General features: G+C 47.2%; 6 protein-coding genes across 6 annotated transcripts; 2 read left to right on the plus strand and 4 right to left on the minus strand.

Annotated features, from left to right (window-relative positions):
• Positions 1 to 81: 81 nt before the first annotated feature.
• Positions 82 to 456, minus strand: DFL_000012 (uncharacterized protein; the record flags this gene model as incomplete). The annotated part of the gene is made up of 1 exon (XM_067629782.1): positions 82 to 456. The coding sequence occupies one exon, from the start codon at positions 454 to 456 to the stop codon at positions 82 to 84; it is 375 nt and encodes a 124-aa protein (XP_067494532.1).
• A 397-nt stretch (positions 457 to 853) lies between these two features.
• DFL_000013 (uncharacterized protein) lies at positions 854 to 2,395 on the minus strand (the record flags this gene model as incomplete). The annotated part of the gene is made up of 1 exon (XM_067629896.1): positions 854 to 2,395. The coding sequence occupies one exon, from the start codon at positions 2,393 to 2,395 to the stop codon at positions 854 to 856; it is 1,542 nt and encodes a 513-aa protein (XP_067494533.1).
• A 1,175-nt stretch (positions 2,396 to 3,570) lies between these two features.
• Positions 3,571 to 4,842, plus strand: DFL_000014 (uncharacterized protein; the record flags this gene model as incomplete). The annotated part of the gene is made up of 6 exons (XM_067630014.1): positions 3,571 to 3,604; positions 3,673 to 3,743; positions 3,799 to 4,013; positions 4,076 to 4,157; positions 4,221 to 4,512; positions 4,580 to 4,842. 6 exons carry the CDS (start codon positions 3,571 to 3,573, stop codon positions 4,840 to 4,842), a joined length of 957 nt encoding a protein of 318 aa, XP_067494534.1.
• Positions 4,843 to 6,644: 1,802 nt separating this feature from the next.
• Positions 6,645 to 8,566, minus strand: DFL_000015 (uncharacterized protein; the record flags this gene model as incomplete). Its single annotated transcript, XM_067630126.1, has 3 exons — positions 6,645 to 6,934; positions 6,999 to 8,414; positions 8,491 to 8,566. 3 exons carry the CDS (start codon positions 8,564 to 8,566, stop codon positions 6,645 to 6,647), a joined length of 1,782 nt encoding a protein of 593 aa, XP_067494535.1.
• A 1,580-nt stretch (positions 8,567 to 10,146) lies between these two features.
• Positions 10,147 to 11,825, minus strand: DFL_000016 (uncharacterized protein; the record flags this gene model as incomplete). Its single annotated transcript, XM_067630241.1, has 5 exons — positions 10,147 to 10,322; positions 10,446 to 11,230; positions 11,286 to 11,492; positions 11,546 to 11,564; positions 11,741 to 11,825. The coding sequence occupies 5 exons, from the start codon at positions 11,823 to 11,825 to the stop codon at positions 10,147 to 10,149; spliced, it is 1,272 nt and encodes a 423-aa protein (XP_067494536.1).
• Positions 11,826 to 12,205: 380 nt separating this feature from the next.
• Positions 12,206 to 13,020, plus strand: DFL_000017 (uncharacterized protein; the record flags this gene model as incomplete). Its single annotated transcript, XM_067630357.1, has 3 exons — positions 12,206 to 12,234; positions 12,462 to 12,670; positions 12,821 to 13,020. The coding sequence occupies 3 exons, from the start codon at positions 12,206 to 12,208 to the stop codon at positions 13,018 to 13,020; spliced, it is 438 nt and encodes a 145-aa protein (XP_067494537.1).
• Between the last annotated feature and the right edge of the window lie 16 nt (positions 13,021 to 13,036).

Below are 13,036 nucleotides of genomic sequence, written 5' to 3' on the forward strand. Positions count from 1 at the left end.
TACCTAGATATATGGTAATAGATAAGCTGTGTTATTCAAGGTAAATCGCTTGTAATTATAAAGCTAAAGAAGTCCAAATATCTAAAACCTGCTGATAAGATTAGACAGAACATCCCCTGTATGCCGCATGATGAGGCTGACATGGCCCTCAAATTCCATCCGTTGGTACGCAGCATTTGGTAACAGCTTCGAAGCTTTGTCGGGCATTCCAATCGGAACATTGACATCAACACCTCCATTCCATATTGTCAATCGGCTTGAATCCAAATCCTCAAGCTTGAACCCCCAGTCCGAGGCAAATAACCAAAATTCCCACGCGGCACCTTTACACCCAGGCCTCAACGCCTCCTTCATCGACCCGAGATAAGCTCCAATCAGGACATCATCCTTCCCGACCTGTTTCATGCACTCTTTATCTATCACCGGTTGCGGTAGTCCCGCGGCTTGGCCCTCCATTATCTTGACTAATTGTTTTATATCGGCAGAATGGGATGGCTGGTGGGATTTTTTATTTTGAAAAATCAACATATAAGGAGGGGGCGTATGTCCTGGATACGTTGCTTGAGTGGGTGTAGGCGACGTATCCTCAGACGCAGTAAAGTTACAATAAGTTTATGAATAGAATTGATGTTATACCAAATTACATTGAAGGTATGATTTCTGGTTCTTAACGATACTATCATGAAACCATTCAATTCCTAGTTGCGAACTTTATCGTTTCTAAGGATGTATGTTACGTATATAGCGATCACTATTTCAATTTATAGCTACCGGCTGTCATTAGTACGTAGCATTTAATGTAACATCTAGATCAAGCAATATTGCAATGAACCAAGACGTCTGTTACTTAGCGTCAACCTAAATGTGAGGTGAAATCAAAAATATCCCCCGCAGTAAGGCTACTAAACAATGCCATATCTACACCCTGCAACACCCAATCGTCTAAATCCACCGCCAGGCTAGGAGCCGGAAGGTCTTTATTTTTTGAGCCAGTGGTGCCAGAATTTACCAATCCCCCATTCGGATTTATCGGGCCTGTTGACTCAGAAAATGATGCCAGCGTTTGCCAGTCGGTATTAACCGACTGTCCTATAGTATACTCGTAGTCACGTCGTTGAGCTTCCTGGTACCCATCACCACTTGTGATACAATCAACCATAGACGCCGGTTCACCAAGAACAACTAAATTACGATCGATGGTAGTTGCTATCCGCGAACCCGAACCCGCCTGTTCCGACAAGGCAGGACGATGCTCAATCTTAATCGTCCCAAAATACGGTATCTGTATACGAACCCCACTAACACCCTCATCAGCATCACCCATCGACTGAGGCTCCCTCAAATAAGCTTCTGCGGAGACGCTGATATGATAACACCCCCCTTTCAAAGAATTACTCTCAATAGCCAAAAGTGGTCTAAGAATGCTTGAGATCTTTCTCGCAACAACGTCATCATTCTCGAGGGCCATGGTTTCCATAATCTCAAGGGTACGTTCGAGCAATCCACGGTCGCTTAATCTCTGATGCTGAAGAGATTGGAAAGTAGTGCATGTGCTAGCAATACCCTGTGGACGCATCGCCTGCATATGCGCAAGACAAAGAGTTGTACTCGCAATGAAAGATATAAAGTCAATGCCTCTGCAGTAAGCAGGAGTGGAATTGGAGCTACGATACGCCACAAATCGCATTAAAACCTCACGACTTGAATTTGCAGCAATCATTTTGTTGTAGTCGTAATTGAGCTCCTGCAAGGACGGAAGGAGTATGTATGGGAGGTGAAGTTGGGCCAAAAGGTGGTAATGTGCGAATTGGGTCGTCAGGCGTACAGATTCCTCGAGTGCCTTAGCACTATCCCCAGCAATACTTGTCAATTTTGTGTCCACTAGCCACCACTGCGGGGGCATCAATGCCGCCGCGTCTCGTAGCATTGTATCGATCTTCTGACTTGAAATAGGGTCAATCCGCTCTTTATACTTGCGATGGAGGATAAGACTCGCGGCAACTGATTCCATCCGCTCCATCCGCTCCAGGGGCGTACAGCCATCGAGTATCTTTGGCTCAGCGAAAGAGCTTTCGATAGTACCCTGCGGAAGTCCAAGCATCAGCGACAAATAGCGATCAGAAACAACTAACCGAAACCACATGTATTGCGGGCCGATACGATCTTGAGTCTCTCTCTCCAGCACAACAATCGGCCTTGATGTCGCATTAACATGAAGTCCCATCATCTGTGCTATACCCATAGCCCTCCGGTTCGCAAGCCAAGCACGACGGAGATTACCAGCATTATTCAAATACATGCTCTCTATCATCACACACTCGATCCCTTCCAGCGTAGTGGTGAGCTCATCATTCGTTGTTACAAGCCTCGTAGCAGCATTGAACACACGCGACATGATACTTCGATAACCTAAGCTCGTACCAGCAAGCGTACTAGCGGCGGACGTTGGAACACTTTGCAAGAAAGTAGCTAATAATAACAACTTCCTTGCCGCAAGAACTGGATGCATGCCCTCCGGAGGTGGCTGCAACACATCCCGCGCCGAAGGTACATCGGCAGCGAATAATTCCTCGTAGGGTCGACAAATCAAACCATGAAGTAATGCCGATATTCCAACTGGAACACTGAGTATCAGATCGAGGTCAGATTGATTCGGCCACTCTAAAATTAAGGCGCGGGATATGCCTTCAAAATCGGAGTTCCCAAGATCCGAGCTTGGCGCAACTGCGGTTGAGGCAGATATATTACGTTTTGGCCCGACGTTGCATTTAGCCTTCGTCGGATTGCGCTTCCTGATCGTCAGTGGAAATTCTAGCCCAATAGGTGATAAATACACTTACCCTGTCGTTGCCCTGCCGAGTCAATCCGCCAACGGGAGATCCACAGCTAGGCTGATCAGCCACTGCATTCTCTTGCGCCGTTTCATCTTCATACTCCTGACCAATGCATTTCGTTCGACGACTCTTACAGCCATCACAAATAGAATTCCGAGGTGTTGCAAAAGTGCATCGAATCTTGCGCCGTTTACATTCCCAGCAGCTTTGCGTACCCTTTCGCACCTTTCGTCTTTTTGGAGTATTCAACCTCGTCTCCATCATATAGGGGACTTGGGAGGGTTTTGGGTTGTTGTTGAAAGCTCTAATCGAGGGCATTCCGTCGAATGCGCGCGGCTATGGTATGCTTTCAAGGATGAACTGTTCCGCCGCGGCGGAATAATTGCGACCTGTAAAATACCACAACTTTCACAAGGTGTTGCGCCAAGCCACAGAAATTTCCCAATTCAATAGTATCACAAGTCCGAGGTGTTGACTACTCGACCGCGGACTTCCCAGCGAACATCAAGAACCCGCGATGTGTCTCATATGATTATCTCGGTCTCATGGGTTTAATTAAAACGTAGTTTGAGTAAGCTGAGAGATTGGTATAGCAAGCATTAGAAGTATATATAAGACTGGTTCTCACCCCATCCTTCACCGAGCCAACCATCTTCATAACCCCAGTGCACTTCAAATCTCCATAATTCACATTCCCCAATATAAACGTAACCAATATCCCCACAAGATCTATAAAATGGTGAACGTAACTATAGCCGGCGGTTCCGGCCGTACGTTAATCCATCTCACTTCCTTCACATGCATATCTACCTGCCACTAACCGACTCTTCATATCTAGAGGTTTCTCAAGAAATCATCGACGCTCTTCTAGATTCAAAAAAGCACCATATCACAATACTCAGTAGAAAGGTAATTCCCACTATTCTCCCGCCTCCGAACATACTCTGAGCCAAAATCTTAACAGGGCCCCCCAACACCAACCCCACCCCCGCTAGAGATATCCTGGAAAACCGTAGACTACAGCAATAAAGAAGACTTAGCCAACGCCCTTCACGACACCCATACTCTCTTATCATTCATTCAAACTCTTTCAGATCCTGATCAAATATCCCAAAAGAAGCTCATTGACGCAGCTATTGCCGCTGGTGTAAAACGGTTTGCGCCGAGTGAATATGGAAGGTAAGTCGAAGCATATCTACCATGTAGTCATGTATACAGGCACGAAATAACTATATCTGCAGCAAAGGTACCGTCAATATGCCGTGGTGGTATGGCAAGGAAAGGGTTAGGGAATACCTAGAAGAAGTGAACAAAAAGGAACAGGTAATATCTGCACAACCCCGATTTCTACCTCAGCATATCGCTCAGACACCTATACCAATATAGGTCCTGGAGTATACCCTATTCCAACCAGGGCTCCTCCTCGACTACCTCGCCTTTCCGCATAAAACATCCAAACATGTCGACCCTCTCCAAACCGTCTTCGACTTCCAAAACGGCCGTGCAATCGTTGTCAACGGCCACGAAGATGCCGTCATGACCTTCACCGCCGTCAAAGATCTCGCTACTATCGTCGCCAAAGCCGTTGATTACCAAGGAAAGTGGCCTACAACCGGAGGAATCATGGGTAACAAAGTCACATTCTCAGAGCTCCTCGAGATCGGTCGGAGGGTACGAGGTAATTCTACACTTTCATAAAACGCCCTCCACGAAATAACAATAAACACTAACGACTCCACGGACAGGTCGCAACTTCAGTGTCGATTACGTGGACATCGAAGACCTCGAAGCCGGAAATCTCAACACTTCATGGGGTCTCGAGGCAGTCCACCATGCAGTCGCCAACGACCAGGCCTCTGCCATGCTCAAAGCGGTATCAATCGGTATTCTAATGAGCAGTACAAAGGGGGCATGGGATATCTCCAATGAATGGAACCAGATCTTCCCAGACTACACCTTCGATGGCATTGAAGGATTCCTCGCCACCGTTTGGACGGGCAAGCCATAATTTTCTAATTTAACCATGAGTCAATACCCTCGGCATCTGATAACTCTTTTCCCTCGCCAAGATAAATTAAACATTTTCTAGCACGCTACTTTAGATTTTTCCATACCCGACCAAACCCGATCGATATAATTTTCTTGTATCTTTCAGACAAGGTCATGGCCAATGCACACAGGAGTTCAGTCGAACCAGCCTGCCGATTGAGTAAACTAAATCCTCGAAATCTAATCCTAGTGAAACAAAAAAAAAAAAAAAAGCGGAAACCTGCACGACACATCATTCCACAAGAATGACTTCTAAAAGTTAAGCTTCCGGCAATTACAAAAATTTACTCAGAGAATATCCCTTCTATGCCGACGTAGTGTCATCTTATCCCCTCCTTCAAAATGCCCTATAATCAAGCATATACGCTCAAATGACCCTTAGGCCGTTACACACGACACCCATACAACCCCATTCAAGTGAGATCCCCTTTGCGTCATATCGCAGTAAGCTAGATGCTAAAGTAAGTAAGTAAAGGACGAGACGGCACCTTCCATGCGACCGTTCCGGCCAAAGCAGTATCGTAAGAAAACCATAAAGCTCCACCGAGCTCATGCTCAGCCCCCTTCGAGCATTGTGTTTCGTTATCGCGACCCCACGATGACAAGAAAAGGTCCCAAGCAAACTCCAAGACGCCTTTCACAGGTTAAAATACTACGTATTATCAACAAAAGACCCGCAACGTGCAACCCCGCACTCCAAAACACCAAAATCGGGTGCGCTCATGCGCTCACCAACTTCAATCCAAGACCTCAAACTCCTCTCCCGACAGCTTTTTCTTCGGTTTGTTCCATCAAACGAGCTCCAGATAACATGTGTTCCGATTCCAAGAAATATCTCTTGGTCGAAATTCTCGGCTTTCTTCCAAAAAGGGCTGCATGACAAACTCCAAAACTGAAAGATTTTTGGGGGTGTCGTCCGACACAACTTTACCCGCTCTATCATTGGTCCCACAATTATCCGTTCCAACTAATCAAGCAGGAAGCTAAGATGCTTGAAGAAAAGAGCGCTTTAACGTTGAAAAATAACAATATCACCTAATGATAAATTTACATGACTAAATGAAATCATCCGGCACTTTATATTTATAAACGTCGCACAAGAAAAGCTTACCTTCCAACCAAATCCCTCCAAACGTGCACGTTTTCTCCAAATTCGGAATGCGAGAAAAACCCCCAAGCACCGTTTATCTGCCGCACCTCCCCAAAAAAAACTTTCGAAGAAAAAAGCGAAGCACAAACAAGCCAAATGACCCCGTGGATACGAATCTTGGAAATCAGATCTTAGGTTTTTTGGAACTGGATCTTGGTTTCATCTTGGGTTTATCTTGGTCTATGTACTCTTAGGCCCCATCTACAACTGTCTCACACGACAACTTGCCGTCTTCGGGTTAAATATGCGGCCGGTTCCGGCGATTGGGAGGGGCAAACGCTAAGGATACCCACTCGGGGCCATTTCCTTGGGGAGAACCAAGCAGAATTGGGACCTTTAGTTAGCGGCAACACTAGCTTATTTCTTAAAAAGTTTACGGTTGAGAAGGAGAAGAGAGTTGTGCGGGATGGAAATGTTGTCAAAGATCATTTTTAGCTGACCATGACATCGATTCGTTAGATGCAGAAGTAATTATATACTAGGAGTTTATATATGCAAAAAGACAATTAAATCACCGCTCGGTCTAGCAGACCCGTGAGCATCAACAGGAGTTAAAACCATAAAAATCAATAAAACCAATGCCAAAAACAAAAGACACCTCAGCCAGTCATTTAAGAGGCGAAGTGAGGAGCGTTAAGAACAATGCCCATGATGACACCGGCAAGGGTACCAGCAACTGGGATGGTAGCAATCCAGGAGATCACGAGGAGGGAGACTCGCTGGAAGTTAACAGCCTTGAGGGTACCGTTGCAGAGACCGACACCGACGGTGGCACCAGTGATGCACATGGAGGTGGAGACCGGAAGAGAGTATTGAGAGAAGAGGAGGACGGTGATAGCGGCACCCATTTCCATGGAGCAGCCTCGGGATGGAGAGTGGTAGGTAATCTTGTTGCCCATGACTATTGATTGAGAATGTTAGTGTATGTTCAAATTGTAGGATTTTAGTGGCTGTGATAAACTTACCTCTCATGATGTTGTATCCGTAGAGGGCGAGACCCAAGCAGAGAACAATGGCGATTACAGCAATTTGCCAGATCGGGACTGGAGCCTTAGCAGCTTGAGCGTCGCCGGTAGTCCAGGCAGCGTAGATAACAGCCCATGGGCCGACAGCGTTACCGATATCGTTAGCACCGTGAGCGAAGGAGGCAGTGCAGGCAGTGATAACCTGGATGAAGGAGAAAGTGTGTTCGGTCTCGTTGGGGTACTTGGTGGCATTGTCGTAGACGCGCTTCATACGGGCACCATCTGGAGTACCTTCAACACCGGTCTGGGCAGCGTGGATATCGTAGTTAACACCGTAGAGGGCACCGGCAACAAGCATGGCGGGGAGACGCTTGAGGGCAATCTTCATGTTGGCAAGTTCGTAGATCTTTCCGTCGCCCATTGGGTTTTCGTGGAGAGTTCGCATGGCCCAGCCGAGAGGACCGCGCTTCTTCCTGAGTCTGGAGTTCATTCGCTCTTCGGCCTGTTCGACGAGCTCTTTGTAGGTGAGTTGCTTGACTTCGTTCTTGACGAGGTTTTTCTCGTTGACTTCGGTGTTGGATTCGTTGACGGAGCCTTGAGCGCTGGCCTCCGGGGTTTCATCGAGCTCGTGGTGTTGGACGACGGCATAGTCTGGAACCTTGGCGACTTCAGCATCGGGTGGAGCTGGGCGGCTGAACAAGAGAGGACCGTAGATGACCATCCATGGCTTGAGGGTATAATCCTTCTTGATGATCTTGGCGTGGAGGTATGGGACGAAGAAGATAGCGGAGAGGAAGCAGAGACCGAAACCGGTTCCGAGGGTGACGGAGGCGATATACCATGCTGGCTTCTTGTTGAGACCAAGCTTTGGGGAACCCTTGTAGACGACGGAAAGCGTGCAGATGGTACCGGAAATCAAGAAGAACATGGGAGCAGACCAGACAGCCCATAGAGATGGGTTCTTTCGGAGATGGACGATGACCTTGATGAGCATGAAGATGGTAGCACCGAAGGTAGCAGCGATAGATGGAGCCATGAAGAGACCAGCGAAGATGGCACCGAGACCCTTTCCGTTGTTCCACCCCCACTGGACTTGGGAGGCACCAACAGTGGCGACACCGACACCAGCAACGGCGGAGATAAGAGAGTAGGTAGAAGAGACGTGAGCAGAGTGTCTGGTACACCACATGACCCAGGTGGAAGCACCAGCAAGAGCGCAAGTGAAGGCAAGCATCTGAACACCGGCATCGCCACGGAAAGCAGAGTTTGGAATAATGCCGTTCTTGATAGTATCTGCAGTTCTAGCGCCGACAGCGATAGCACCGACTATTTCGAAAACAGTACCGAGAACCATAGCCTGTCGGTATGTTACCGAACGGGAAGAAACAGAGGTGGCCCAAGCGTTGGCGACATCGTCTATCATTCAATATCGAGTAAGTAACTGAAATACCAAGAAACCTAAGAAAAATGCATTGAGAATCAAAGTACTTACTGGCACCGTTGTTGAAGGCGTCGAGGAAGGCAAAGAATGTGCCGATAACAAAGATGTATGTAAATTGGTCGAGCATCTTGAAATGATATTGGAATGTGCTTCCAATGTGCAAGTTTCTAGATGATATTGAATCGTTCTTCGAGAAGACCACTTTGCTCTGGAGAGAAGAAAGCGATACAGGATGAGCCCGACCTCTTCTTCTTATATATCTTCAGAGGGTGTAAGATAAATCGATACCAAGGGTGCGGTCGTATGTATTGGCACACAACCTCAACCAGGAACATAAGACCAGGGAGCAGGTCGAGGCAGCCGGTGCTCGGAAAGGACAAAGAGGACCCAGCCGGGTAGGAGCAGGTAGCCCCTTCTTCCTGCTCCGTATGCAGATGCACGAGTCCACATGTGAAAGCAAAAGAAAACATAAAATATAAAAACCTACATGTATGTCAATTAGCATATGCGGGATATCATTTATTGGGCTATGCAAAAGCATAACTGTAGCGAACAAGTCGTTACCTATTGGGCGGCTGAAACCTCAGGGACTAGAACAAGAACATGCATTGTTCAGAGCGAGAAGACCTCTGAGGGCAACGCATCGGCGGGCTGCTCCATTGGTGGTTACCACAGTCTTGGCGGATGTCTGTACGATGTGCTTGGCGCTTCCTTGGCGCGATCGGGTAGCTGCCTGACGGGATGTGGGGGTTGGCTAAGCGATCCAATCAAAATCCAACGTCAACACACGTGCGGAAATGAAACGTCCTCGTCGTTCGCTTGAGTGGTGTCGCAGGCAATTCCATGGCGTTATTCCATCCCTGTGTCCCTCCTTCAGGAAAATTCTCTGCTGGCTCAGACACTAGCTTGCTGCTGATATGGCTCTTTTGACTCCTGGTCCACCATGATGCAGCCAAGTCAGATTCGATGCTTGTTCATAATGGCAATTTTGCTTCGTCTGGCTTGAATTTGCTTGACTTTGCTTGGGTTTCTCGGCCCCCTCCCCACGCGGCCACCTGCCTAGTCTGTCAGGCTCCCGTTATCTGTGATCGCTCGCGTGCGCGAAAGACTCTCTTTGATTCGGTGCTTGGTTCCCAGGCTAGCAAGGTCCCTTCGAGCGTTGTCGGACTTTTCTGACGGTCCACCGAATTATTCGTAAAAGTCTGTTTTTAAAGATGTCTTAGGCAAGCCGCTTTTGGCAGCAGCCTAACCAGCACACTCGGTTCATTTCGTCTCTGTTCTCAGACAATTCTGCGCCTCGCCAGCGACTGCATTATGTGGAAAAGCTCCTCACGCTGAACTCGCCTCTCTAAGTCCAGCATCGTGCGTCTGTCACAAATGCTTATTGGCTGTGGAGATTTCCATTTCCCACCTTCTTGGCGCCGCCGAATTAGCGAAGACTTCTACCTCAATGACTAAAAACACCACTGGACGCTTGCTCCCAAGGATTTAAAGGAATACATCACTGATAATTAAGGAAAGAAAACTCAAAAAGGAAAGAAAAACTCGAAAAAGGAAAGAAAAACTCAAAAAAAGGAGCAAACATCAAAAGCTTTGATAGTTAATTCTTCAATTCCAATTCAATCCCCACGCCTATAACACGTGTTCATCGTCATTTCCAACGGCCGAGACCCCGTGGCCTATTCTCTACCCTTTCGTTCGACTGATTCAATGACCTCCCGTTGTTGGTAAACCCAGGTACACTTTGAATGAATCGTAGGTCAACCACTGGAATGCCGTTAAGGTCCCAATCATAACGATCCTCACTGGTAACCCGTTCCAGAGGCCGCCAAATCCGATGTTGCCATAAATTCGGGTCATCGCCCTGGCTGCGGATTCGGAAGCTATGACCCAAAATATTAGCAACTTCAAATCTTTTTGTCTCAGAAAAAAAGAAAGAAGAAGAAAGGAAATAATTTTCCGGGAAAACAAAAAGTCGAAATCCGGGGAACAACGATTGTGCTTACCTTTCCTTTCCGAGTTCAACTTGGAGACCATGACATCGGCTGGATGCGACACTACGGCACATGCAACGCCAGCAATGTATCCACCCAAAAAGCTGACTCCGGTCTGGGCGAGCTTGCCATAATCTTCTTTCTTACCACTCAAACCTTTCTTGTAAATCAGGTTGACAGTCTCTTCAAAAGTAGCGAACTTGCACATCGTATAGGGGATTTGCCGTCCCCACAATGGAACAATTCCAGCATAGAGTTTTGCCATCCCACCTTCAGCAGTAGTCTTTGCCCACGCCTGTCGCAGATTTTTTGCATATGGTGGGATAGTGGTTTGCATCCTGACCTTCAACGCCTCAAATGGGCATAGCAAGATATCAGCGATGAATTCAGCAGACGCAGAAGCGCCAAGATAAACGACGGTCCGATTCATTCCAGGGAAAAGATTATCCCCGTAGATGTGCTTGAAGATCTCATAGAACCCATATTTCCCAAATCCTTGGAAGGAGTACCCGACAAGAGTCGGAGACCAACCGGTGAAAACCCCTCTCACCCCTTCCTTTGCATATATCAGTTTCCACCCTTGAACATTTGACTTGTAGAGCTTCGAATCAACCTGTCGTCTCGTTTTGACGAGGTCAAGGGGTGTGGCGAAAGTGTGGGTCGGGCCACAAGCGATAATGCCACCGAGCATGCATGACAAGAAATACTTGGGTGAATTAGGCTCGATCTTGCCAAAGGGATATTTCTGCAATGCAGGCAAGCTCTTCGGGTTGATGTTGGTTGGTGGACCAAGAGGACTATTAGATCTAGACGTCATGATAACCAATGAGATAAGAAAACTGCCTGGGATACTTTTTCCTTTGGCAAGTCGTGTTCGGCACTCCTAATTCTTCCGATCTGAAGAATACGGGATCTAGTTGACGGCCTTCTTTTTTTCTTTCGGTTGAAGCGAAGGTCGTCCCCACGTGGCGGAAATGTTCGCTCTCAAGCAAAAGCCAAGCGATTCCAATCGCCCACCAGCGGCGCAAATTCCTTAACCGGTCAAGTTTTTGGGAGTGCCTTTAGTACAAGTTAGTGCGAAGAATGCCACCGATACGCGGTGGAAAAGAAACCTGATAGCCTTTGCAAGCCCTGTCGGGTTATAATTATGTGATATCAGTCGGCTCAATGTCGGTTTAACAGTACTCTATCCATACACCAACCGCAAGTGCGATTACGTTAGTCCCCAAGAATATAACTATGATCCCAAGAAGCTCGCAAAAAAAAAGAGAGCAAAGGAGGGTAATGAAATAGTTGAAGCTACAAACCAGGAAACCACTGGGATGAAATATAAAGCGATGGAACGGAACCTAACGGAAGGTTGCACTGTACTGCAGATGGTCCTGACGTCATGATTTCCCGCTGTTTGACAAGCTTTTATATTCCAGAGATCCCTGCTCGGCGGCGCCGCTTGGCATTGCTTGATTCGGTTGGATCTGCGTTGCGTGGGAAAGACATGTGTTGTAACACATAAAATACCACCTTCTCTCAACACGGTGTGTTGCAGAGGACAAACGCTCGATCCTTCCATCCCAAAGGAGCTTCGAGGGCGGGGTTAAGGCCTCCAGGCTGAAAGCCGATATCCAGGCATTGTCGCGTCTCGGTGGTCTCGCATCTCTAACCCCTCATCATCTCTCATACCTCCGGAGATTCCATAAAATCTCCGGGTAGATTAAAGACATAGCCACCTCCAAGAGTCGGAAACCATTTTTAAATTTTTTTTATTCGCCACGATGCCAATGGAAACCGACGAAGTTGAAACGTATGTGGGTATATTCCGCGCCGGACCGAACGATAGGTTGTATTCGTCAGGCAACAATCGGAGGCCTGAACCAAACCCCAAAAAGCCGGGAGTCAGCCCCATAAGACTCCATAGGCATCTCCGATCGAGGCTTCATATGCATGATCTCGCGGATTTAAAACCCCTACCTTCGTATTTCATAAAAAAAGTTATACATATAACTAATCATATTTCTGGGCATATATCAGATTCGAAGCCTTCCAAGCAAAACTCACACTTGGAAAACCCACAGCCGTCTTCCTGTTCTGGACAGAATGCGGTTATTGCGACGCCATCGCCCCATTCTTCGAAGAGCAGTCCCTACATGACAGTCATAAACACATAGAGTTTTTCCGAGTGGATAAGGAATCGGACCTTGGCAGGAGGTTTCGTGCAAATTATAGCATTAAGGGATACCGTAAGCTTAAAGCCAAGGGCATTTTCATATCTGCCTATTTATGAATTCGTATCTTTGGCGTCGATACAGTTTCGAGATCATATTCATCTGAAACTTGTGAGCCCAATGATATAAGATAGATCGAATGCTGATATGATAATATGCATCTAGCACGCTTCCTCGTTTTCAATGTTCCAAATATATCCGGTGTTAGTGCAGTCCCAGGCCGCCGTATTCACGGGGATAACACTGTAATCATTGAAAAAGGAGGAGACAAACAGGCTCTTTTGTCCGAAACCCTCGCCCATTGCTCCGGACGACTAGCAAAGCCCAAGGGTCGTGGCCGCAAAAGAGTTCCTACAAAGATCTGAATCATGGCACAGTGAC

The sequence above is a fragment of the Arthrobotrys flagrans genome (assembly GCF_004000055.1).
Source record: "Arthrobotrys flagrans strain CBS H-5679 chromosome Unknown unitig_15, whole genome shotgun sequence".
NCBI lineage: Eukaryota > Fungi > Ascomycota > Orbiliomycetes > Orbiliales > Orbiliaceae > Arthrobotrys > Arthrobotrys flagrans.